The following is a 27,250-nucleotide window of genomic DNA, read 5'->3' on the forward strand; positions in this document are numbered from 1 at the left end:
TGGACTTCATATGAATCTTTAATGCACAGAACAACCTGTCAGGAGCCCTGCAAACGAAGACTCCACAAGCAGCAGTTCTGCAAACTCAGAGTGTTAAAAAAACCCCAGTTTGCCTGCAATGTCTTTGCACCTGCCCGGCTGGCGTTAATCTCCACGATCTTCAGTTTCAGGATGGTGCCTCCAGCTCCCGGTGTCGCCTCCCAGAACTGAGACGCTTCGCCTTGGCTCCTTGACGCTCTAAGGCAGCGGGCCCCCTTTCCCACCTCGTCCGCTTCCAAGGCTAGCAGGGGAGGGCGCAGCTAGCTCTCCTGTGCCCTGACCTGGCTCTTTTGGATTTCTCCTCCTCTCAGATTTGGAGTGCGTAGTCCAGGAAATTCGGTAAGAAAAGATTAAAAAGGAGAGACGGTGCTACTGAGTCAAATTAGGCATTTTCATTTTAAAAAATAAAATAAAAAGGGAAATCAAAGTCCAACTGGCTGATTTCTTGTTTCTCCACCGCCCGTGTCAAAAAGTCCAGTTTGGCCTCGCTGTCCCCTCCGTCTGAATGTCACCCTTCCCCTAAGCCCACCAGCTACTCAGGTTATCACACGTCCATGACTCCTCGGAGTTCCCTTCCACAGCTCCAGGCCAACATCGTCCCTCACCGCCCCTTGGATTCCCCGTACATGTTGCGCAGCATGGAGACCATCTTCTCCTCGCACGTCACTTTGGTGTCCTTTAGGATGTTGTACCAGACCATGCCGGCTGGCCGGACCTCTTCGCTGCGGCAGAACAGGTACGGCATGGTGTCAGTGCGGCTCTGGATATAGGCACTGCGGAGCAGGGTCGAACAGTGGCTGCTAACTTTCTCCAACCTCCTTAAGATCAGGTGAGCTTTCCTGGAATGGAGAATAGGAGACGGAGACATAGCAAGAAGGTGGAAGCAGTTAGACCAGGGTGCTAGGAGCCAGGACTAGAGGTGGGTGACATTGTTTTGGGGAATAGTAAATTTGCCGAAAAATTCATTTTTCAGGTTGTATTTAGCCAATAGTTGTGCATACCCCTCCCACCAAAAACCAACCAACCAACCAAGCAACCAATCAAACAAAAAAGATCTTTTTTCAAATGTTGAAATGGTTTGTTTTGGCATTTTCAACATGAGCTGTTACAAAATGAGCTGTTACAATCCGTTGGAACTGACATTCTGTTTAGAAAATGTCAATTCGAACAGACAACTTGTTTCAAAATGTTGTTTTGATTCAACATCCAAAACATTTTGTTCGACCAGACTGAAATTTTTTTCGGTTTTTTATTTCGGCAAGAAAAAAAACATCAATTTTGATTCGGCCACCACCAAAAACCCCAAAACAATTATTCACTTAGCTCTAGCCAGGGCTCCTAGGTTCTGTTGGTAGTTTGTCCTGTCACATACACAAAACAGTTCTGTTAACAGTTGCCAGCAGATAGATTGATAGAGTCTGTCTTCTGATTCCTAATTACAGTAAAAGCTTTTTTTGTCTGGCATGTTGGGAAATGGGGGGGTGCTGGTAAGAGAAAAGTTCAGGTTAACTAAGAGGGAGGGAGTTTGGATGTAGGAGGGGGTGCGGGAGCGGGTTAGGGCACGGGAGAAGTTTCAGGGTGCCAGATCCAGGGGGGCACTCACCTCGAGCAGCTCCCCGCAAGCCGTGACCTATCCCTGCTGTTCCTAGGTGGAGGCGAGGCTAGGCGGCTCTGTGCATTGCCCCCTCCCTGCCCCGAACGCTGACTCCGCAGCTCCCATTGGCTGGGAACCGCGGCCCCTCGCCAACTGGACTATACACCGGACTTTCTCTGAAGATTAGAAATGCCGGTTTATAGAGCTTTCCGATTGGTACAGGGCTGGATAACACAGCTTTTACTGTAATTAAATGTCTATAGCACCTGCTATGCAAGGATCTCAAAATGCTTTACAGATGATACAGAGGATAGGACAAGAAGCAATGAGCTTAAATTGCAGCAAGGGAAGAGTTAGGTTGGATATTACGAAAAACTTCCTGTCAGGGTGGTTAAGCACTGGAATAAATTGCCTAAGGAGGTTGTGGAATCTCCATCATTGGAGATTTTTAAGAACAGGTTAGACAAACACCTGTCAGGGATGGGACAGATAATACTTAGTCCTGCCATGAGTGCAGGGGACTGGACTAGATCACCTCTCAAGGTCCCTTCCAGTCCTATGATTCTATGACAATGAATTAAGGGTTATGGCATCTATACTATTATTCCCAGTGTACAGATGTGAAAACTGAGGCACAAGGAGGTTTAGTGACCTGCTCTAGATAAAAAGTTGGGAATACAATTCATCACGTCTCTCAACTGCATTGGGTCATCTAACCTAGGCCTAGGCTGCCCGCTAGGCAGTAACAGCCTCTTCAGTAATACTGACACATCACAGAAAGTTTCCAGAGCCCTGCCCTATGGCTTCAAAACTGGCAAACTCCCGCTGGGGCTAGGGCTTGGGTGGTATGAGCAGCTCAAGTAAAGCAACCCTTACCGGAACCTTTGGCAATTAGAGTAAAATAGATATATATGACTGATTTGGCAATACATTCCTGAACCAAAACTGTTCCTTCAATAACTCCCTGGGGACTCCGGGGTTTAATGTATGCTCCCTTCTTTTTTTATTTCTCAGTTGGCTGAAAGAGAGAGAGAAAAGCAAACATCCTGTTGGAAGCTGGGCTTCCTCCCCGAACCCAGGGGCCAAATTTGCCTTTCAGTTACACTGGTGCAACTCCAGTGAAGTAAAATTCTTAAGAAGCCGATGAAACATGGACTCATACAATATCAGGGTTGGAAGGGACCTCAGGAGGTCATCTTGTTCAACCCCCGGCTCAAAGCAGGACCAATCCCCAACTAAATCATTCCAGCCAGGGCTTTGTCAGGCCTGACCTTAAAAACCTCAAAGGAAGAAAATTCCACCACCTCCCTAGGTAACGCATTCCAGTGTTTCACCACCCTCCTAGTGAAAAAGTTTTTCCTAATATCCAACCTAAACCTCCCCCACTGCAACTTGAGACCATTACTCCTCGTTCTGTCATCTGGTACCACTGAGAACAGTCTAGATCCATCCTCTTTGAAACGCCCTTTCAGGTAGTTGAAGGCTGCTATCAAATCCCCCCTCGTTCTTCTCTTCCACAGACTAAGCAATCCCAGTTCCCTCAGCCTCTCATCATAAGTCATCCACCATCATCCACCTATTCATCCCTTTAGCCATCTATCTATCACCATGGCACAACCCTCAAACTCACTGCTACAGGAAGCCACTGGAGAAGTGACAAGCCAAATGGGAATACCTTGCCCTCTCCTTCCCTTACTTATCTGGAGTTCTCCAGAATACCTGCCTCCCCCCACTCATGCCTCACCCCAGGGAAGAACCCAAGCACACAGCCGCCCTCTCTGCAATTTGTCAAGTCTTCAGAGGGGGAACGGGCTAGGAAGAACCCAACTCTGTAACAGCAGAGAAGGAAACGTGCAACAAACCCAAAAGACAAAACAAAATTAAGTAGTTAGAGGCCAACCGTCCCCTAGTGAGAGCCTGCAAAGTGCTAAATCAAAAGTGGGGAAAGAGGGTTTATTTGAGTGGTTTGAAAGTCTCAAGATCACAGAATATTCCCTCTCCCGCTGGTGCCGCAGCAAAGCTCTGGAATTAGGCTTGGGGTTTGTTACAGTTACCGAAGGAATGTCAATTCCCAATAATGACATGTCAGGGGCAGCGCTCTCAGTCAGCTAGGTATAAACATAGGGATTATTTGATTATGAAAGCTTTCTGGTGCTTCAGCCCCCGATTCTTTGGGAGGGAGCGTGGCTATTTTCTGATGCGGCTACTCTCTCCGAGGCATCTCACTAATTGAGATTCCAAGTAAGAATTCACCGTGAGTCACAAAAGAGTGCGGTACAGACAGAAGTGCGTGACAGAGCGACAAGCCAAAACAGCAGTGACTGGAGGCCAATCAAGCCTCCACAACCAGGTATGACTCTCTGTTTCTGGGGAGGCACATACATTCGATGTGATGGCTTGAGCTTTGACCAACACCTTCCAACTCCCGCTAACACAATTCCATTAAGTAGCCACCACCCTACCAGAGAGGTACTCCCTCTCCCTGCAATCCAAGATGCATAACTTTACCAGTGACATACCGCCCGCCCCGCCCCGCCCCGCCCCACCCCAATCCTTGCCAGAGATTGTTAAAATGGGAAATACTCTGGAGATTTCCCATTATGGAAGTTGATATTTTCAGTGAGGATGCCATAGCTAAAGCAATGCACACCAAGGAGTCATATTCTGCACTGACTTTCACTGTGTAGAGTTCATTAACTTCGATGTGGATTGCACTGGGTGTAAGCAAGCATAGGATTTAGACTCATGTCTAAAAGAGTCCAGTGCTTCTGAACATTGTGTCTGCAGCACAGCATCGGGACATGCCTGGTATTACTAAATGTAGACGGGAACGGGTAGATATAAAATGAGTTACACATTTTTGAATGACGAGTTTTCGTCAGAAAACAACCTTTATTCTTGGGGGGAGGAACAAAAATGTTCATGAACCCTTCTCAACACTGTTCAAATTTTGTCATTTTTCATTCTTTCTGGGGGCTAATTTCCCCCCAAAATATTTGTCAAAAAATAGAGAAAATACTTTTTGAATTTTTTATGACAGTAAAAAAATACAATTTTTAAAAAGAAATGAAGAAAAGTGGGCCTAGTTCAACAGAATGAAAACAACTTTGAAATTTCAACATTATTTGTGAAACCAGCTTTCTGTGTTTTCATCAGCTCCAGTCAGACAGCAATGGCCATTTCCAGTTCATGCTAACGACATTCCCATTGAGCTTCTCTCAAAGTCAAGCCAGCTGGGTTGTGAGCTGGGCCCTGAGTTGTGAGCTCTCCCTGTCGAGTTTAGGGAGACAAGATCTATTAACATTCATGAACCCTTTACAGTGTGTTCGGAGAGGGGACCATGTGTCGGGTGTTTGCTTCAAAGGTCAAATCTTGCCAAAGGATGGGAAGGCTTATATGGGTGGGAACTACCCAGTCTGTCTGAATGAAAGGAAAGAAAACAGGAAGGTAGTTAAAGAAAGAAAAGACCAACCTATTTTGAGCACACATCTGGAAACACTTTCTTGTTTGGAAGATTGAAGGTATGTCTACACTGCAATCAGAGGTATGACCGAAGCTAGCTTTGATCTAGCTAGCTCAAACAACTATAGCAGTGAAGTCATGGCAGCATGGGCTAGCCACTGGACTACACAGATTCATAGATTCCAAGGCCACTTGATATCTAGTTTGACCGCCTGTATAGCACAGGCCATAGAGATTCTCCAAATTAATTCCTGGAACAGATCTTGTAGAAAAACATCCAGTCTTAATTTAAAAATGGTTGTGGTGGAGAATCCATCAAGACCCTGGGTTAATTGCACTCACACTTTTAAAAATGTATGCCTTATTTGCAGTTTAAATCTGTCCAGCTTCTAGAGGTTTGTACAGCTCCTGGTGCTGTGGATTCATTACTAGCATTATTCAAGCTAGCTAGCTCACTTACGTCTACATGTGCTGCAGTCACACCTCTGACTGCAGTGTAGACAGACCCTAAGAAGCAGGGTGAATCAACACTCTGATACCTACACTGGGCTTGCTCTGGAGACAGCTGGTGTTTGGCGTGAGTTAGGACAGAGTGTGTGAGGGAGGTGTCATAGCTATCTTGGTATCGGTAATATTGTGTGGTGTTCTCTGCCCGTTGGGTGATTCGGGAAGAGGGGGTGGTCCAACTCTGGGCTGAAGTTGCAAATGGAATGACCTGTGTTATTCTGCTCGCCTTGGGACTGCCTGCTGGAGTGGATGCAACAGGAGAGACTGGCGGGAGGTGACACTCACTCTATTGCTGAGAAGGCAAACAGGAGATGGATGTGTGGATGGCCAGGAATAGCTGGGAGTTTGTCCCTTACGTGCTACAGTAAAGGGAAGCTGCATTTACCCACTAGTGAGTCCCCTCCACTTGCTCTAGGGCAGTGCACAATGCATGAATATCATGCCCTGCATCAAAATGGGTGCAAATAGGGTCATGCCTTGAGCTTCATAACCCCAGATCCCCAAGGATGGATTCAGACCAATGGTCCATCAAGTCCAATATCCTGCCCCTAGCCTACGCCAGATGCTTCAGATGAAGGCCTAGATCTCCAGGACATGCCTAAATGTGCCTCCTGTCCCATCTCTCCTCCATTCCATCTCCTATACCCTGTGTTTGCTTCCCTCGTCTTTTCTCTCCCTCTTCTGTGCCATCTGCTTATCTCTCCCTCTCCATTTCCTTCTTGCCCCTTCTACAGTTTCCCACGTCCCCTCTTCTCTCTTTCCCCCTCTCCATCCCTTTACCTTTAGACACCACGGAAAACTCCCTCACACAGCTTGCTTCCTCCAGCCTGTCCTGGGCCATTGCTGTTATGGCAGCACAGGGCAAACACATGCCACTCCCTCTATCTATCATCTCCTGGGGACAACTGGTGGGTTTGTTCTGTTCTCCAGCAGACATGTGGTTGCATCTTTCTGTCTCACTCCAGCTGCTTTGTTGGTGTCTGGCTCTGCTCAATGGCTGGGGAGCCTTAGGGAGTGTAACCATGGGAAGCACCAGGTGATGGAACGGCCCAGGGGATGCACCAACTGCAAAGTGCTCCGACGGACAAGCAGAGGAGGCAACAGCTCCATGCAGGAGAAACCAAGGAGGGGGCAGAGGAACATGCTGGAGTGGAGGATCAGGAGGGAAGTGGATACCTGGATTTTGCTATCCCCGGGTTGATGACAAACCCCCTCAGCAACGGCCAGGTTGCTTGGCTCTCTTGGGGGGAGCTGGTGTGGCTCACTTGTTTGAGAGGGTTAATGAAGTCATGCTTAAATGTTAGACTTTTGGCTGACATCTTTTCTTTATTAAAAAAAAAAAAGGAAGAAGGAGAGAAAGAGACCAGGGGAGAGGAGAGAAAAAGAGAGAGAAGCCTGCTGGTGAAGGCCGGGTAATAAATTACAGAAGCAGTTCTTGGGCTGCCAATTTAACGCCATCAATCAAATTCTGGCCACCATCCAAGTGCTCTCTGCGGGGGGATGTCAGGCCAGAGCGACCACCTTTTCAAAGACTGGAAATGAAATCTTCCTAATGCCGAGCTACCCCGTTGCTGCCAGAAACAATCATTTATTCCCCTATGAAAGGGCAGGATCAGGAGGGGATGGCTGCAGAAGTCAGACTCCCGGGCTGGCTACAGCCAGGGCTGACACTGGCTGCACTAAGCCTCCTGACCCACCGAAGCTTAGCGGCTTCTTCCCCGCCCCATCCCCACCTGATGTCATCCCCGCTCCACCTCGCCTGCCACAGCGCACTTTGCGGCCAGCTGGTTTAAACTTGGTGCCAGCCTGGGACTGATCTTGTTTGCTGTGAAAGTGAAGAATTTAGGAGGTCGATGCTGCGGTAAAAATGATGGAAGGGATTAAAAGTAATGGCCCTCTGCTGCCATTTTCCCCTCTCGTGTTACTGGGGCCTGAAGAGAGATGGGAAGGTGTGACTGTTCGGGCCATTCGAAGCGCTCATGCATGGATAAAGGCACTGTCGTAAGGGAGTGTGATACAGTGGTTAGAGTAGCAGACCTGGACTCCTGGGTTCTATTCCCTGTGCTGCCAGGGAGCTTGGGAGAGCTGGGTGTCTTGCATTGGCTACTTCCAGCTCTGCCCCGGGCCAGTTATGCCCCATATGGTGCGTCACTTCACCCTTCCCCATCTCAGTTTGACCATCTGCATTGGGAATACAATACTCACCTTGCTCCCAAGGCTGCCGTGGGCCTAGTTAGCTGCTTGCAAAGCACTTTGACATGCTAGGATGAAAGGCACTAGGAAAGTACAACGCAGGATTACAGAGCAGACGGGGAACAACAGCTGTGTTGGAGTGGAGCGGGGTCTCGCCCCAGGACTCTGACGGGAGGTGGGGGAGAGGGTCAGTGCCTGGTTGTCTTGTTCTCTTGTGGGGTTTCTTTGCTATAAATTCAGATTTTCCGCCCAAGTGATAATTGACCCAGGTCTGTCAGGCTCTCAGATGGGAGGATAGAGAGTCCAGCACTCCAAACCCTGCTATCACAGCCTCTCATCTGTACATCGTATTCCCTCCTGTTACCGTAAGGCAGCTGCTGGTGGAGACGCCTGCATTTAAAAGGATCTTCTCCTGCTGCTGCGGTCAGCAGGGGTCTGTTACTTGCTTTAAGAAAAGGAGGGGCTTAAAGCCCCATGCTGACGTCACATCCTGACCTAATGAGCACGGGGGTGGGGACAATTTAACCATGTCTATTTCCTCCACCTCTTGCTGAGAGTCAGACACTGTTGCGATGGCCACAACAACTCCCCAAAAATCCAGACAGCTGTTAAAAGAAGAGCCTGTGACATAACAAAGCACCGTCCCTGCACCACACAAGCCTGGGAAGGATCGAACAAATGCATAGTAGCATCAGGCCTTTATTGGTCTAGACAGATTCTTCTCTTTAGTTGGAACAAAGTGTTGCTGTAAATTTGGAGAAAGCGTCTCTTTTTGCGTGTGTTGGGGTTATATGGGGTTTGTTAGAGGAGACTAGCAGGATGAAGCAAACCAGGAGCCAAGTCCTGACCACAGCAAGTCCTGGTCTAGGGCCACCTATGAGCTAAGTTTTTTAATGTCTCCTTAATGTAAACCTTCTGTTTGAGACATCTGGTTGTCAGTGTGTCTTCTCGCGAGCAGCTGTTTGCAGTAACCTGTGGCTTTCATGGAAACTGGGCTCTCAAGGACTCCAGCATGATGTATTTATTACACAGAGGCAATAGACTCCCCTCTTGTCACTAAGTTTTATGAGTGAACATTTACGGTGGATCTGAGGCTCATCTGATAAACATTTCAAGGTACGAAAATGAATGCCCTCTTGGGACCGAGAACAGCCTGTCAATTAAAATCTCATTACGAGATGTTCCCTTGGGAAATCCTCAGTCACCTCTCCCGCTGTCGGGGGCTCCATCGCTGCCAGAGCAACCTGAAAAATGAGGCTGGAGGACAGACGTTCGTTCTTGTCAAGAGACTAGAACTGCTTGCAAGCGGCAGGGGTATTTTTAGAAGCTTCCCCATGGCTAGGAGATGCTGGTTACTCAAATGCATGAGGGGCTGCTGAAAGTTCAACCGGAGATCCCTGCCTCTGTGTGGAAGGACAACTGCGGAATCCATGGATGTCTCTAGACATTGCTTTCTGTATAACGATGTGTCAAGGACATGCTGGAGAGCACTTTCCAAATCTCCTTGCTTGACATGAAGAGACAAGTTTGCCTGGCTGTATTTTCCTGCTGGATAATGCCCTCAAATAGGTGCATCGTCACTCAGCTTCCAGAGATGCCCAAGTAACAGATGCAGTTACCAGGGAAACATAAAGAAAGCCAGTGGCCCCATGGATTTGTACAGAGAGGGACGACTTAAAATGACAAACATCTTGCAGTGCCATCAAGGAGAGGGGAAGAGAGTGGCTGCACATCAGAGGTTAATAAGCTATCAAAAAAATTACAATCAAGGTCACCTCTGAAGGAGGGCCAGTCACAGGCTAACTTGGATTTATATCTAGGAGGGTCGTAAATTGTTGCAAGAAATTGTGGCATGGAGTCAGGAGTGGATCCCTGCTTGTGCCCAATATGCAAGGTGGGCAAAAAAAAGTATAATCTATTGTTATTATGTGTTTATTGTGGTTAATTGCTCCCCCCATCATCTGTACCTCCCAGTTCTCTCTCTCTGTTTCTTTCTAGCACTCAGAGAAAAGGTCATTTCTGAAACAGACTGCTGACAACATGGCATTTGTGAAACATCTCTAAGCATGCTGGCCGAATCTAGAAACCTGAGGGAGCTTCATGTCACTTGCGGAATGTTCTTTGTGAGGAGTTATGGTAGCAGCTCATGAGCAGTGGAAAAAGGTCGTAAGAAGACACCTTGTCCAGGAAACAACCCAGCTTACTCTCCCAGTACTCTGACATGGCATACTCCATGTATGCTCTATTCCACAGTTGTAGTCTCTCTGAACCTGCATGTTCACCAGTAATATATTTTTGCAAATACCCCAAAACAATATTTGGGGAGGGGGGGGCTGTTACTGCTGGAACCGTTCTTCACAATCTCAGAGTTATCCAGCTGCTACTTCCCACTCTTAGCACGAAATTAAGGAAAAGGGAACACAGGTTTGTAAAATACATTTTCTGCCATACCCTGGGCATGCTTCAGTTTGCAGCATGGTTTTAGTGCGCACTGCGTTTAGAATTTGGGGAGGCCACTGTAATGCCATGTTATTGTTTTAGGTGGGAGGGAGGGAGAGAAATCTAAGATCTTTAAGAGTATTTATAACTTGTAAAGTGCCCAGTAACCATGGTGAGGGGCAACGTATCAATATGTCACATTAGGCTGATTAGACGGACAGACAGACTATACATCTCATCTGTCTGTCTCTCCATCAATCAGATGAGAGAGAGAGGATTAATTCACCAGCAGGGGTTTAGGAGATATTGTGCTGCAAAGTCACAGTCTATCACATGCTGATAGTTCATTCACCAAACCCTAAGGAGATATCACAAGGGTAGAACTACAGATTCAAAAAAAAAATCTGCTGTTTGTGAGACATGTAAACAAATGGAAGTTTTATCTCCACTCTCTCATGGTGTCAAGACAGTTTATGCATGTGAACCTTCTCCCCTGCCCCTTAAACAAAAGCTAAATGAGGCCCTCATGCCTTGTGCCTCCAAAATAAAGGGGGAGAAAGAGCCTGTTTAAGCCTTCACATCTGTAGTGGGCTGGTGGGCCACAGCTGAGTTAATGGTTTAGATGAAGCTGCAATTCCAGCATTCACTGTTGCCTCAGTTAATTTTACTGCTGTTCAAAACCAGAACACAAGCAAAGACGATCGCCGTGGGACAGCCACTTTCACTCTGGAGATCTCAGAACAATAGGGCAGGATCTAAGTGGTAGAACATCCACTGTAAACTTCTCAAGAACACACGACACAGAGCTGGGGAGGGATTTTCCAACAAATGTGTTTGTCAGTCAAAAAGTGCTGATTTGTCAAAATCCCAAACAGGCTCCCTCTGCCAGTGCCTCAGTACGGTGCTCTGCTGCTCTCCTTCATCACCTGGACTTTTTCTACGTACCAATGCTACAGCTGTTAGAGGATGTGCTGATTGAGGCAGAGTCCTGGATACATCCTTAGGGTAAATTGTCCCTTTATTATTCTAGTCCTTAGCTCTCCAAACACCTGATACAATGCACCTCAGTCCTAATTTGCATCACTCTCTGTACTTCCACATTCATTCATTCATCGAATCAGTGTATACTGTGATAATGCTGAAAGTATCAGGGCACATTTGAATCCTGGAAGAGTCACAGTCTCTGCCATGAAGACTCTCCAATGTAAAAAAGCCTGGGGATCAGTGCTAATTTAATAACAGCCTTGGCAGTTCACCTCAGTCCTAATGTATAGCACTGGGTCCACACAGCTTTACCAGTTCACTTAGGCCCAGATCCTACTTTGCAGCACTGCCTGTTATTCCCAGGACTGGTCTCCCAAACAACTGCTACAAATCACTTAAATCCTAAATTACAGCACCCCCTTGTCCCAATCCAGGGCAGATGATGGGACTGGCTGGTGAGGTTTACAAAATGCTACCTCTCTGGTATTAGGGGATCACCAGGGTCATCTGAATGGCCACCTAAACAGGATGCACTCAGCAGTGTAAGACACTAGGCCAATCTAATGGGGTGGGATGGACTAACCACAAAGGATTATGGGAAAGCACAGCTACCTGGGCCCCAGCTCATCCTCACTGCGCCAGACAAAGTCTCCAAACTTCTCGTAGTGCGAATTGTAGTGGTGCTGGACTCGGAAGAGCATGGACGTGGAGACCTCCATCAGCGTGTTGTAGGCTGTCTGCTGCTCCTTCCCACTGGTATAGCCATTGTAGAGGTTGTAGATTTTGTCGGCTATCTCTGCAAAGAAGCAGGGGAAGGAGGAGTTTACAAGGGAATGGGAGTGCGGGAAGGGAAAACCGGCCAGTGGGGCTGACATTGTGGGACTGGGGTGGCCACCTCACCCACAGCAGCGTGGAAGTTGGCTTTAGAGCACAGCCATCTATCTGGGCAGCTGAACCAGACTGAGGCCCTACATGGCTGGAACCCAGAGTCCCCACAGAGACCCAGTGACTTCAACAACTCCAAGTGGGTGCAGGGAGTCTGCCCCTGCAGAACCATTTGCAGGATCAGGGCTTGACACCTCAACTCTGCCATCTCCCATTCAGTGATGCACCCTCTAAACCTCTGCGTCCAGTCCCAGTCAGCCAAAGTGCCGCAGCTGCTGAGTGGGAGCTGGCAAACAGTGATGCACAGAGGGAAGGAGATGCCAGAATACCAGGCACAAAAGCCTAAAGTACCCGTAGTGCTCACCTATACCCCAGAGCTGGGAAGCACCGCTGTAGAGGGAACTGCTTGCTCAAACATTAGGCACCAGGGGCCAGATTTTCAAGAGCTCAGCTCTCCATGAGAGTCATCTTCACTGCAGAATTAACCCAGGCTCTTACTTGGGTGTTGCCCCTAACATCCCCATACCGAGCCCTCGCGCATGAGTTGGCTGGTGTTTTCAATGCAGGCGATCTGGCTTGCCTGGGGTAGAGCTCAACTGCTGCTTTCTCTCGGGCTCGTAATCTGCCCACTCTGCGGCAAGAACCCCGGCTAAACCCCTCGAGAGCTGCCAGCCCTCCAGTGCTTTCCTACCAATCCCCCAAGTCCTCCCACAATTCGCTGGGAAAGCATCACAGAGCGGCGCAGCTTACAGCAGCACAAAAGAAGCGACACCCCGATGGGGGGGTGCAGTTACCCCCGACTTTCATTTTTCTGGGTGTGTGCTCCAAAGGGGTCCGCACCTCTAGTCAAAATTTTGTAGGGGTCCGCAAATGGAAAAAGGTGGAAAACCCCTGCAGTAACAGATCACACACATCAGACATCACTTGCATCCGATGAAGTGAGCAGTAGCTCACGAAAGCTTATGCTCAGATAAATTTGTTAGTCTCTAAGGTGCCACAAGTACTCCTTTTCTTTTTTCATCAGACAGACTGTGAGCTTTTGGTCATGCATGTACCCTACATGTCCCTGTTTGGCTCTTCATTCTCTTACTGCTGTTCAGAACAGTCTGGCTATTCCAGCTTCACCCCTTGTTCTTTCTCTCTCAGGGCTTGTCTACACAGGGACACCCAAGAAAGCTAATCCAAATTATTTTTTACAGTGGATTAGTTAAACCAAATTAAATCCCTGTGTCGATGCTGTCATTCAAATGAATTAAGCAAAATCGAATTTAGGCCACTTTAATACTGAATTTCAATGAACTTTCGAAGTGTCCTCGTGTAGACAAGCCCTCATTCTCCTTTAATGTCTCCTTCAGTATCTCTCTCCCCTTCTCTTACCGTTGTTCCTTTTCTTTTCTCTCTCCTCACCCCCGCTACATCATTGGCTGCACGGCAATCAGCTGTGTCTCAGAGGCCAGGGGAAGTGGGAAAAAGGAGGGTCAGGGGTGATTAACAGGAGAGCTCTCCAGGGTCTGGGAGCAGGGGAATCAGGAGATTGAACTCTTACCTTCTGCCTTGCTGTCATCCACCAGTGGGCAGGCTGTTCTCAGGGTGACGGTGCTCAGCTCTGAATGCCTCCCTCGGGTGTCCACGGCATAGAGGGTAAATCTGGAAGGCAGAGAGAAGATCAGCTGTAACAGCCGTCACACCAGCTCCGCGATGGTACATGGACAAGGCTACAAAAGAGCAATGAACTGTTCGGTCCAAGTTCGTTGCGTCCACTTCCGGCAGCTTGAGTGGGCTAGAGGAGAACAGTAGCATTTATAATGAAGAGGACGAAGAAGGAAAGCTGCTGGGGCCTCACTGCCCTGCTCACTGCATTTATGCAAGGGGACTGGTGTCTGGAGAGCTGTCCCACTGCACTGCAGCTGTATAAAGTCACTCACCTATGGGGGCTGCTTCCCCTGCCGCACTGCAACTGTGCCAGGAGACTCATTTCTCCAAGTACACTGCCTCTACCTCCATCCTTAAGTAACAGAGGTTTTAATTCCTCTCTTAAATGCCCAAAGTGGTGGTGGAAGCAGCTTGTATGCATCCTTTGAACAGACCCGGAGGTTGTCTTTTCTCCATTCTCTAGCCAGAGAGGGGTTAGGAAAGGCTGAGAGTGTTGATTTCACACTTGAAATGAATGGAGAGCATCTGACAGTAAAATACGGCACTTGTGCTTGGGAGAACCTTTGATCAAACAGGCCGTGGGCCTTTTTCTTTTTTTGGTTTTGAGCAACGAGTATCCCAATCAGAGGTTTACAGTGTAAAACACAGAGAGCTTCTTATCAGCTTGGGGATCGGGTAAATCCTAGCATAATCCTCTGCACGGCTCCCAGTGGGCATCGTTCCATATTTATCCACTCAGAGCCAGGCGGCGCAACACACGTCTCCAGGGCTGGCTTTGACAAAGTGCAGGAGCTTACCTGGCCTCCTTGGAGGTCTGAGACACCCAGTGACGGGGCACCCGCTGACTGAAGCCAGATCGGGCCACTAAATAGCACAGCCCAGCTTATTATCTTAATGTCAAACCTGACAGCTCTTGGGAGAGAGTGAAAATTGTTCTTTTAAAAGCTGTTGAAGCTTAAGTGGGATCTGGACTGTGCTGTATGTTCTCTTTGCTGTGGTCCGAGTCCACAGCATCCTTGGCTGTCTCAGAAGTAACATCCCCACGGATGGTCTCTCTACCATACGTAGCTGAAGGGGCAATTTCCAGCCTGGGTAGATGTACAGGCACTAGCTGTGATTGAGCTAGTGAGCTGCAAAGAGCAGTGTAGCGGCGGTGCCACAGGTGGAGGAACAAGCTGGCGACCTGAGTACACACCAGGAGTCTCAGATAGGTCTACGCTCAGATGGCTGGCCATGCCGTCAGGGCCACACTGCTCTGGCCACACTGCTCTGGCTGGCCATGCCGTCAGGGCCACACTGCTCTGGCTAGCCACGCCGTCAGGGCCACACTGCTCTGGCCACGCTGCTCTGGCTAGCCACGCCGTCAGGGCCACACTGCTCTGGCCACGCTGCTCTGGCTAGCCACGCCGTCAGGGCCACACTGCTCTGGCTAGCCATGCCATCAGGGCCATGCTGCTCTGGCCACACTGCTCTGGCTGGCCATGCCGTCAGGGGCACACTGCTCTGGCCACACTGCTCTGGCTGGCCATGCTGTCAGGGCCACACTGCTCTGGCCACACTGCTCTGGCTAGCCATGCTGCCCTGGCCACACTGCTCTGGCTGGCCATGCTGCCCTGGCCACACTGCTCTGGCCACACTGTTCTGGCTAGCCACACCATCAGGGCCACACTGCTCTGGCTAGCCATGCCACCCTGGCCACACTGCTGTGACTAGCCATGCCGCTCTGGCCACACTGCTCTGGCTAGCCATGCCGTCAGGGCCACACTGCTCTGGCCACACTGCTCTGGCTAGCCATGCCGTCAGGGCCACACTGCTCTGGCCACACTGCTCTGGCTAGCCATGCTGCCCTGGCCACACTGCTCTGGCTAGCCACGCCATCAGGGCCACACTGCTCTGGCTAGCCATGCCGTCAGGGCCACACTGCTCTGGCCACACTGCTCTGGCTAGCCATGCCGTCAGGGCCACACTGCTCTGGCCACACTGCTCTGGCTAGCCATGCCGTCAGGGCCACACTGCTCTGGCCACACTGCTGTGACTAGCCATGCCGTCAGGGCCATGCTGCTCTGGCTAGCCACGCCGTCAGGGCCACACTGCTCTGGCTAGCCATGCTGCCCTGGCCACACTGCTATGACTAGCCATGCCGCTCTGGCCACACTGCTCTGGCTAGCCATGCCATCAGGGCCACACTGCTCTGGCTAGGCACGCCGTCAGGGCCACGCTGCTCTGGCTAGCCATGCCGTCAGGGCCACACTGCTGTGACTAGCCATGCTGCCCTGGCCACACTGCTGTGACTAGCCATGCCGCTCTGGCCACACTGCTCTGGCTAGGCACGCCGTCAGGGCCACGCTGCTCTGGCTAGCCAGGACACACTGGGCACACTGCTACTTGTAGCGTCCAAGCTCGATCATGGCGAGCACGTGTACATCTGCCTGGGCTGGGAATGGACCCCTCCAGCTACAGCGTGTACTACCCACACATACACAACGTACAAACCGGCTTCTGCTCTTTTCCACACACTGGCCTTGTCTGGGATTGGGATTAGCCCCAATTCAGCCATCGAGGGCCATCGAGCTATGTAGCTATGTCCTGCCCACCTCCAGAGTCGACAAGGAACGCTGTCATTTGCACCAAGGCAGCTCACAGCATTTCCAAGCAAGGGATACGCTCCGTCAGTACCAACAGTGTCTTTTCTTAGCCATATTTGGGGTCTGCATGGGCGCAGTTCTGTCTATACATCGCCAAGGAGTCTGCCTGCCCACAGGGACTGTTGTCATTTTGTGAAGCTCAGTTGATACAGCATGTTACGGAGAAGAAGCCCACGCAGTGCCCTCTCGCAGAGACACTGCTTTTCCCCTGTTATTGTGGTCCCTTCATCTAAAACTGAAGTTGTTTAGACTGAAAGCATCAGAGCATATGGAAAACCATTGCAGCCCACAGGAATGATAAGGCCCATTTTATAGAGGGGTGAACTGGGACACTTGCAGGCTGAGCGACTTGCAGTGAGGCAGCCGTTAAAAGCGGCAGTGGAACCCAGGAGTCCTGACTCCCAGTCCCCGGCTCTCATTGCTGGACAGCACTCCTCCTTCTCCACAACCAGCTTAACACAAACGTGACAAGCTGCAAAAAGAGCGAACGACACAGTTCTCCCGCCAGCTGATGTTCAGTGCAATACTGGCGTCATTTGTTTCTGCATGTGCTATTTTTTATTTTTGTAATGTGTGAACACAAGTTTAATCCCTAACCTCTGCCCCAGCTGCAGCCATTCAGTCAGTCAAGCTCCAATCTGTGCCACAGCATTTTCCTTTAAAGCCGAGAGGTTTTATCAGCACATAATTGCAGCACTTTGTAATTAGTGCCCACATAATCGCTTCGACCGCAAGGGGGGTCAGAAGGTGGCGTCTCTGCCTGGAAGAGTGTTTAAAATATTTCAGCAGCGTTGGATGATGTCAAAGGCCCAGACCGACACCATGCCTGACTCATCACTGAGCTCACCCTGACACAATGGGAAAGTTATTCAGTCACCAGTTCCAGGAACACTGGCAGGGCTGGGTTAATTGAGAAAAGGTACACAGCCTCCTGGATCATGGTTTATTAGAGCAGGGTTCCCTCAATACTATGCTGCAGTGGGCAGCGGGCCCTATGTCCCACACATTCTAACCTGGCTCTGGTTAGCTGTGTCAGAATTAAAAAAAACCCCAAACTATCCACGTCCACTAAGCCACAACTCTCCAGCCCTTCAAGGATGTTCTGAAATTCCACCTCAGGAATCACAGGGAGTATCCTGGTCATAATGAGCCCAATCCCAGAAAGGGCTTGACTCGTGCTCCCCTTGAAATCCCTCATAGCTTCTGGGGGGGGGGGAAGGTTGGAACCCGCCGTCCCTTTTTTTTCCTGGCTTTGTGTTAACCGCCTGTTTCTTACCCCTTGTACACATTAGAGCAGGGGTGGCCAGCCTGGGGCTCCGGAGCCCCATGTGGCTCTTCAGACTTCAATATGCAGGTCTTTATCTAAGCACCGACTCCGGGGCTGGAGCTAAAGGAGCCAACTTTCCAATGTGCCGGGGGGTGCTCACTGCTCCACCCCTGGCTCTGCCACAGGCCCTGCCCCCACGCCACCCCTTCCCGCCCCCTCCCCTCAGCCTGCCGTGCCCTCGCTCCTCCCCCCTCAAGCCTCCTGCATGCCACGAAACAGCTGATCGGGAGGTGCGGGGAAGGAGGGGAAAGCGCTGATCGGCGGGGCTGCTGGTGGGTGGGAGGCACTGGGAGAGGGGTTGGGGAGCTGATGAGGGGCTGCTGACGTATTACTGTGGCTCTTTGGCAATGTACATTGGTAAATTCTGGCTCCTTCTCCGGCTCAGGTTGGCCAGCCCTGCATTAGAGTATAAACTCAACAGGAACCTCTGACTTGGCAGGGGTGTTTTCCTCGGTTGGGTACAGTGCTGGGCAGGGCAGCAAGGCTATAATAAGGTAAGTAAACAACAGAAGGAAAAGAAGATTTACACAGATGGGAGAGGAGAGGAATTGTTCAGGGTGTGGTCCAAGAGGGTGCAAATTAGGTGCAAAGGAATTAGCTACGGAAAAGGCCCTGAGGCTGAATGTCGGGGGGGAGGGGCAAGGAAGATGCCTGACAATGAGAGCTCATATTGTGGAATAGTCTTCCAAAGGAAGTAGGGGCAACCACATTTCAGATATTTAGAACTAGGCTGTCTGGAGTTGCTGGGCAGAGTGGCCTCACTGTGTCTAAAGGAGCATTTCTGTCAATACCTCTGGCAATCTGTTACTCACACCACAGCAGCCACCTGTGCTGATTTCAAGGTCCACCGTCGGTTTAGTTGGTGAGTGAGTTTAAGGAGGCCAGAATGTATCCAGGCATTCCTGAGGGGATAAGGGTATGTCACAATAACGAAGGTGGTGACACCGTACCACAGGGCAATGATGAAATGATTTGCTCCTATGGGACATGGAAAGAGAAGAAAGGCCAGTATCTGACATTGAGCAGAGCTCTAAGTGCTAAGAACACATCAGTGTGGCACCTTTAATGAGTGGCCAGGACCTCACTGTTATGTCTGAAAGACGTCATTTTCCAACAACGTTGGCTGTTGAGAGGCCTTCACAACGTCCAGCAGCCCCAAATGCAAAAAGCTCCTGTGTCCTGGACACAATTTGCCAGCGGCTCTAGCCTGTAAGCCCCTGTCATGTGACCCTCTGTTAAACCAGGGAGTGATTCATTTACTATAGAGAGGATGGAAAGCAGCATTCCCACTCTGTGACTTCACGTCCGCTGCATGGAGCAAAGGTCGCCCCACACCGGCTATTCCACCATCCAGGTTGTTAAGTTCAGCTGTTAACATTTCCAGCCTGTAGCCATCCAGCTACTGCAATCTCCTGTATTTCCGGTCATTCTCAAAGGGAAGACTCTGTAGAGGGGAGCCAGATGTTCTTGAGTTAAAGGGCCAAATTTGGAGATGAACCTCAGTAATTCTAGAGGGAGTCTACGGCTATGTCTACGCTACAGCTTACGTCGGCATAACTTATGTCGCTTGGTGTGTGAGAATAAATCACTGTAAGTTACACCGACATAAGCACTGGTGTGGATAGCATTTTGTCAGCAGGAGAGTTTCTCCCGCCAACATAGCTACTGCTGCTCATGGGTGCTGGAATAGTTAAGCCAGGGGTGACTTTTGGCCTGAGGGCCACATCTGGGTATGGAAATTGTATGGCAGGCCATGAATGCTCACAGTTCCCAGCCAATGGGAGCTGCGGCGGCTGCACTTGGGGCAGGGGCAGTGTGCAGAGCCCTCTGGCTGCCCCACGCGTAGGAGCTGGAGGGGGGACATGCCGCTGCTTCTGGGAGCTGCGCGGAGCCATGGCACATGCAGAGCAGGGCAAGCCCCGGACCCTGCTCCCTGTCGGGAGCTCGAGGGCTGGATTAAAATGTCTGAAAGGCCGGATGCGGCCCCCAGGCCATAGTTTGCCCACTCTTGAGTTAAACCAATGAGAGAGCTCTCTCCTGTCAGCTTAGAGCAGCTACATCAGAGAGCTTACAGCTGTGCCGCTGCAAACTCTCTAGTGTATCCGTGCCCTAAGTTGGTGTCACTTCCATCGCCTTCCTCGCCCCTCCCAGCATGCACATCACACTAGGGCTTGCTCCACACATACACAGTGGCAGGGGCGTACCCAAAGGGGTGATCTGGAAACAAGCGAGTCTAACTGGTGCAACTTTGTGTGGTGGTGTGTAATCGATTTACACTAAACCAAATTCAATCATTCTTTAATACGTTTAAGAGTGTCCACACACGGGTGGTGTGGTGGTGGTGGTGACAATTTATCTCAAGCTGTTTCTAAACTAATTTAATTAAATTGGTGTCCAAACTGTGTAGACATGCTCAACGTTCTCTCCCTCAGATACTGACATGTAAGTCGGTCTGAGGGATTCTAATGGAGTGTAGGAAACTCTAAATTACACATCACCTTTGGATTGGGCCCAAATTGTGCAACAATTTGGTGCTGGTGAGTGGCTGAGCTTGGGAACGCTCTTTGTTTATCCACAGTCCAAATACAACATGGGCAGCAGGAACATAAGCTTCTCTACGTGACCCACTGACAGGCTCCACCTCTTCTTGCAGTTCGAAGGCTGAGAGATTAGTTTGTCGCCAGACTCATTCAGTCTTTGGCGTCTCTGCTAAGAGACTGCCAATAAGGGTGTGACGAATGCTAACTGGACTGAGATCCAACAGCCTATTGCATACACGTTATTGAATGGCTGTCAGGTGGGAACGACTGAATCATGGTCAACATGGGACTGGATGAGATCTAGTGACCTGGAGGTGAAAGGCTCTGCATCCCAGTGCAAATCGCCTGAGCCTTCCAGGCCACGAGAGGTGCACACATGCAGTGTAGATCTCAATTCTGTTTCCCAGGTTTTCGGTTGTTTTTTTGGCATGGCCAGTAACGCTCACACATCCGCCAGTGATTACAGGGTAAAAAGACCTCTGCATGAACATGCCTCACACTGCCGAAGCAGGTTGCTTTCCCAGATCCCTAGTAAGCAGCAGCTGCCAGCTAATCTCCTGTTCTCATGCTTTTGAGCTCTCCAGAACTGTCACTGTGTTGGCTCCTGATTTGCAAGGTCCCAGGTGAAGTGTTGGAACTCGGCCTTTTGCCTCCACCTCCAGCTCTCTTTGCTCTGCATGGGGAGTAGCCCATTTCCTTCCCTTACTCACAGTTGGCTCTTACACTCACACTTATCAAGGGGGTTTATATTAGGGCCCTCAAAATCCTCAGTAGTGCCTACATGTAGTGCTCGGAAGGGCTGCCCGGCTCTGTACCCACTTCAGTGATGGAAAGAATTGCTCTGCAGGCATGCAATGCTAGCAAAATAACCACATCTGGTTCTCCGTGGAGACCCCAGCAGGAAAGGGAGGCAAGAGGTGAAAGGTGCTTCGCTTCCATTTCCCCGAACTTTATTTCCCCCCTTTGGTTCTCTTTTTTCCTTTCTGCTCTGCAGTGACTCTCTTTTTTCTGGTCCCTCTTTTAAAAGTCGGCAAATAAATTCAAAAGGCGCAGGACTGACAGGGCTGGAGAGTGAAACTCACGATCCCTATAACAGGAGACAGCAGCAGGGAAAATTTTGCCAGCTGTCCCATGTCACAGACCTGCTAGGACAACTTCTAGGTGGTCGGGCTTGCAACAAGGGCCTCTTCCTGAGCTGGGCCTATGGGCACTAACTGTGCTGGTGGCTTTTGTGATGCAGTGATTGGCCCGAGGCCCGTGTCACACAAGCCATCCCCATTCACCCTCTCTCCTTGTCTAGCCTACTCTACTGTCCTCACGGACACAACTATGATTGAAAGCAGGAAAATGCCCCCGACCTACAATTTTGTTTTCTCCAAGACCGGGTGGCACAGCAGAGCACTGGGGACCCACTGGTAAATGCCACCACTGAGAGGACCGGGCAACTACAGGACTGAATTTATTTCTGCTATTTAGTGCTGCAAACCCAAGAGACCCCTCTGGGTAGCCTGCCAAGCTCCTCTCTGCACTTGGGTCGGCATGTGGGTGTCTTCTCATAGGAAAGACACCGCTGCCATCAGTAAAACAGCCCTCCTGCTGTGGCAACAATTGAATTGACGCGTTGTGCATTTCTGGGGGAGCAACAAAGGAGGGTGAACTCGCTGGGAAGTAACCTGAAGAGGTGGGGATAAAAAGCTGCCTTGTGGGGTGAGCTGTGAAATGGATGGAATTCCCTTTTCTTTCCTCCAGTCCCCTGCACCATCATGCTCTATCGCTGGGGAGCTGTGAACACCAAGGAGTGCAGAGAACTGCTTAGGGGGGCAACAGGGAGCTCCGACTAAACTAAACCAGCAACTTGCACTGAAAAATGAATGCCAATGCAATTCCCGATCATGATGTGAAGGGATGCTGTATGCACACTGAAAATAAATGGGACCTGTGGGACAAGTTGGGGTAGGACCATCCATGAGGTCATTCTACAGCCCCTCATGTGGGCAGAAGAGCCATGAGAGCCCCTGACCCCTGGAATCCCCATGAGAACATAAATCTCCCACAGGGAGAGAGCAGCAGGAACTGCTGAATTAGCTCTGGAAAATTTTAGTAAGTTTGACCCTGTTTAGTTGTCTCTATGGGCAAGGTGACAGAAGGAAGTGTTGCCTAGTAGATAGGGAACTAGATTGGGATTCAGGAGACCAGGGTACAATTCCTTGCTCTGGCCTTGTGGGTGATCTTCATCAAGTCTCTTCACTGCCCTGTGCCTCAGTCTCCCTATCTATGAAATGGGGATCATGCTACTGATAATGTAAAATTCTTTGAAATCCAAAGATGCAAAGACACTTTAGAAGGGCTAGGTGTTATTATTTGTTCTGATATCAGTCTTGAACCAAGAGCAGATAGAATGAGGGGCATATTTTGCATGGGAGAGGGGAGTCTGAGGTCCCTGCATGAGAGGAAAAGCAAAGGGATGAAAGGGGCAGGATTTCCATGAAAAACATCAAAAGAATTTTACAAAACAATTTCCCCAATTGTTGTCATGGAAATTTTAAATTTTCCTTTCTTTTTTTAATGAATGAAAAACCAAAAACTGAAAACAACTGAACAACAAATTATTGTGGGAGAGTTTTTAGTTATTTTTGGAAACTGAAACATTTTCATTTATTTTTTTTACAGGGGTGGGGAAATTTTCAAACTTTTCCATAAGCTCTCGGATGGGATTTTAACTGTGTGTGTCTGACTGTTTCCCTCTCCTTCCCCACCCTCCCCCTCGCCCTCTAGGGTGCAGACCACCGACATCTAACAGCAGCCGCTTTCTGTGGGGACTGAGGAGGACAGATGGCACAAAAGCTTTCAGGCGTGCACCCAGTACAGGGCAATCAGTGGTGATGGTTGGCTAGGGGCGGTATCAGTCTGGGCTTTGAACTACACCAGTCCCTGGGTGGAGAAGATGTCTCCAGACATCACCTCAAAGACTCAGAAAGTAGCCAATCACTGCAACTGAGCATCTTCACTTGGGCTCCCAGGGGAAGAGAGCAGAAATAAGGCTGGGCTGCCATAGGTTAACGCAACGGTGTGTCCGCCTCAAAGCCCGTGGAGGGGTAGATTGACTGGGAATGTATCGCATCACCTGGGTCTGGGGTGGAACACAGGGATCTCCCACCACTGGTCCGGGATCCAGCACCAGCACTCCCTTTGACACAAGTCAACGCCTTCCATCAGACACTCAGATGGGACCTGTATTTAATCACCTTCACAAGGGTCCCACCGCTGACACCAGCCAACCTGCTGTAACCAGTGAGACTTGCTGTCTTGCCAGTCAGCCACTCGACCAGAGCACAACTTCATGCCAAGTTGTTGCAGAGCTTTTGACCTGGCAGAGCTGATGTAAGGAGACCCTGGTGGTGCCAGAGAATGAGGATTGCCCTGGGAGGAAATGAAGCTGCTAAGGCACGCAGACACCAGGGCAATCCGCAGGGCAGGCAGCAAGATGACTGCATCTGGCCTGGTGGAGGGGACTGTCTGGAGCGTAGACATGAGGAAAACAAAAGGGAAGCAAGGCTAAGGGAAGGACTCAAGCAGAGAACACCCCGCCCTGGAGTCCAGCTCTGAGTAAATCAGCCACAACACTTCCTTAGCCATCAATTCATCCACTGGAGTGCATGGCTAGGGGGAATCTCTCAGATACAGGCTCCCTGGAGCTGCTGCCAAGCCCAACCCAGCCTTGTTTAAACTGTCCATCTGCATCTCACCACTCTGTGCAACGGAGACATTAGAAACAGGAGAAAACCCAGAAAGGCTCTTTCCAAGTGTATGTTCTGTGTGTATGGTGGGGAGGGGAGGGATAATGTAGGCAGACATGTGATATACACTGTATGTTCCTAGGCTGAGTGGAGAGACACAATACGACTACTTAGGCCATCACGAACTTTTGGGGCCAAACACAGACCCAATGGAAATGGGTGCAACTCCACTGAAGTCTATGGTAGGGTTGCCAACTCTGACTGAAGCTATTCCGGGAGATTCCCCCCATAATGTAACGTCATTTTCTTAAAATATCCTATTCAAATCTCCCGGATAGCTTTCAATCATCGCCGGAAGATCAATGCCGATTCCAGGAGACTCCAGGCCAATTTTGGAGGGTTGGCAACCCAAGTCCACCGAGATGTGCCCACTCACATGAAGACTGAGTTAAATAATTCATGGGGAAACCAAGGCAAAAGAGTGGGACTAAGTGGCTTGCCCAAGACAACAGGTGTAGAGTCAGGGTCAGAACTCAGCAGCTCCCAGCCCCATGCTCAAGGCATTACCCTACACGCCCGCTAATCAGAAATGCCTTACATTAAGATGTGGCAGGGCTTGCAACATAGCACAGAGGCATTTAATGCTAAGCTTTCCTCTAACAGGGCTTCTCATGTTTTCCCAGGTCTCCAGTGGGTTGTAGGCCACCCAGCCAGCATCACACACCTGGCTCTTTTCCTCTTTGATGCTCTTGGTTGAATAATATGAACATTACTTTTATACAAATAATAAATATTTGGCTCCATCCATGCACTGCTATTCACCTCTTGGGTGAAATGCAGCAGCTGTTGAATGGCAAACACAGCAATGCCTCTCAAGACTTATCATCATGTATATTCTGCTGGAGCTGCAGGGGACATGCAGGGTAACAGAATGCAATTTCCTGATTTAGATTTGTCCAGGAAGTCAGGGTTAAAAACCCAGCTCTTAAAAATTGCCAGGGTGCCTTTAAAAACGTGATGCTAGAATATCTGGTTTTCCCAAAAGATAGCAGCCCCGGCAGCATAGTGCCCCCTGCCATCATGCTGGGAAACTAGTTCATGACTTAGATGGAAGACCACTTCTGCTGAAACATAAGGTAAGTTGGTGTAGCACCTGAGAGATGCTATGACATCTTCCTGATAGGTTTCCCATCCAAAATTTACAACTCTTGCAATTTTATCACTCGTCTGGTGCTTTTCTTAAACCCCCAGCTCCTGGAGTCCTATGGTTATGGGAGAATCTCAGCTTCCAATAAAAAAACAAAAAGTAAGTTTCCAGCCTAGCAGTTGCAGAGAAAAGCTTGAAAATGCAAAACCCGAAAGGCTCAAAAACCAGAAGGCAAATAAACAGAGCTCAGAACATATTATTATGTTTTCAGATCCCATGATTTTAAAGTCAATTTCATGATTTTTGAGTGGCTGGGGTGGGCAGTGCTGCAGCCAAGAACTGACCCAACGTAACCACACTTTGTGTGGGAGCTGAACAGTTTCTGTTACATGATGACATGGATGCAGGCCCAACCTACCACTGCATCTCTCTGACACTCCACATGCTTGACTCTTGCTCTCTCCTGCCTCTGCTGTTTACTGTATATTTTGGGCTCTCGCAACTGCTAGATGCTGTGGGATATCATGACCTAACTGCCTGGGCCATGGGAAAAGAGTGCCAATAAACAATCCCATCATTTGCCATATAGCGATGCTAAGTAACCATGTACGTATATGGACACACTGGGTATTCAGTTATGGGATGATCACTGACGAGGACTGGCGGGAAAAGAATTCCATTTAGTCAAAAAATGTCAAGGTTTCAGGATTTGTCTCACCTCAGCATGAAAACTAGACCTTTCGACATGCTTCAAGACAAAATAGGAGAGACGGAGAGACAGTCCCAACCTAGAATAGCAACAGCCCAGTGGTTGGGGATATAGGGGTCCCTCCTCTGAACGAGGCCCAAAACTCTGGGCTATAGAGTCAGTCTCTCCTGTTGGCACTGTTCCACTTTGTATACATAATTAAATATTCATTGGCCCAGAGAATGAGATGCCGACTCTGTAGGTTAGAGCACTCAGCGAGAGATGGGGGAGACCCGCATTCACACCCCTGAACTACTGGATTTGGATCAGGGACTTGAACGTGAGTCTGCCGCATCTCAGGTGATTGTTCTAACTACCAGGCTCTTGGCTACCATGGAGGATAGATCTGTCTCTCTCAGAATTCCATCCTGGACCTGAGAAACCTTCCCAAAGAAATTTTCATCCAAACCAGCTTGATTCTGCGAAACATTTAGGTTGCGATGAAAAACATTTTGTCGAAAAATGACTGACTGGCTTTTCTACCAAACTTACCCTGTCACACGTATGACACTATTGTTGTATGCCTGGAGTCCATCACTGCCTGTATTACACTCTCATTTGAACCTTCTGCCTATTGAGTTCTAACCCATTACAGTCTCATAATTACACTCCTCGATTTTGGAGCAATAGATCATCAGATCCACGCTCAGGTTCTGGAAATGCTCTCCCAATGAAAGCTGCTTGGCTGGCTAGAGGACTGTGTTTTGCTTTCAGGAGAAGACTCAGCTACAGTGAGCAAGGCTTTTGTTTCACTCTCTCTGGGTCTGAACACGACCAACACAAAATGCCTGAGGCCAGTGCAGAGTGCTGATGTGAACACATCCCACCTGCGCTCTGCCAGCTCCTCTGGTGCCTTATTGGCTTTAGAACAGAATTCAGAGCCCTGGTCCAGATCTACAAGCCCTCAATGGACAGGGATTCGGTTATCTCCATCTGCTTCACCCTTCATGACCTTCCAAGACAATCCCCCCTGCCCTCAGATGAGGCAGCTGGACTGACCCCAAGAGCTAGGACCAGAGTGTTCTTAGCTGCAGGACACAGGCTATGGGACTCAATGCCAGAAGAGATCAGATTGTGCCCAAACTTGAGTGTGTTCAGAATGAAGTGTGAGACACACCCCAGGAACAATGCCCATAAATAAATACATATGTAAATAAAATCATTGTACATATCACTTCACACCTCATAAGAACATAAGAAGGGCCATATGAGGTCAGACCAAAGGTCCATCTAGCCGGTATCCTGTCTTCTGACAGGGGCTAGTGCCAGATGCTTCAGAGGGAATGAAAAGAACAGGCAATTATTGCATGACCCATCCTCTGTCATCCAGTCCCAGTTGCTGGCAGTCAG

General features: G+C 49.4%; 1 protein-coding gene across 2 annotated transcripts in view; it reads right to left on the reverse strand.

Moving 5' to 3' along the window:
* ASTN2 (astrotactin 2) overlaps positions 1-27,250 on the reverse strand; it is a 592,122-nt gene continuing 564,872 nt past the window's right edge. The window contains exons 21-23 of one of the 2 annotated variants that reach the window (XM_043530271.1): positions 13,650-13,750; positions 11,831-12,014; positions 1-878 (exon numbers count right to left, since the gene is read on the reverse strand). In XM_043530271.1, the coding sequence (XP_043386206.1) occupies positions 641-878; positions 11,831-12,014; positions 13,650-13,750 (523 nt within the window). In that variant the 3' untranslated portion in view covers positions 1-640. The remainder of the gene's footprint in view (positions 879-11,830; positions 12,015-13,649; positions 13,751-27,250) is intronic. The other variant, XM_037879485.2, reaches the window with a different exon arrangement.

Source organism: Chelonia mydas, chromosome 16 (genome assembly GCF_015237465.2).
Source record: "Chelonia mydas isolate rCheMyd1 chromosome 16, rCheMyd1.pri.v2, whole genome shotgun sequence".
Lineage (NCBI taxonomy): Eukaryota > Metazoa > Chordata > Testudines > Cheloniidae > Chelonia > Chelonia mydas.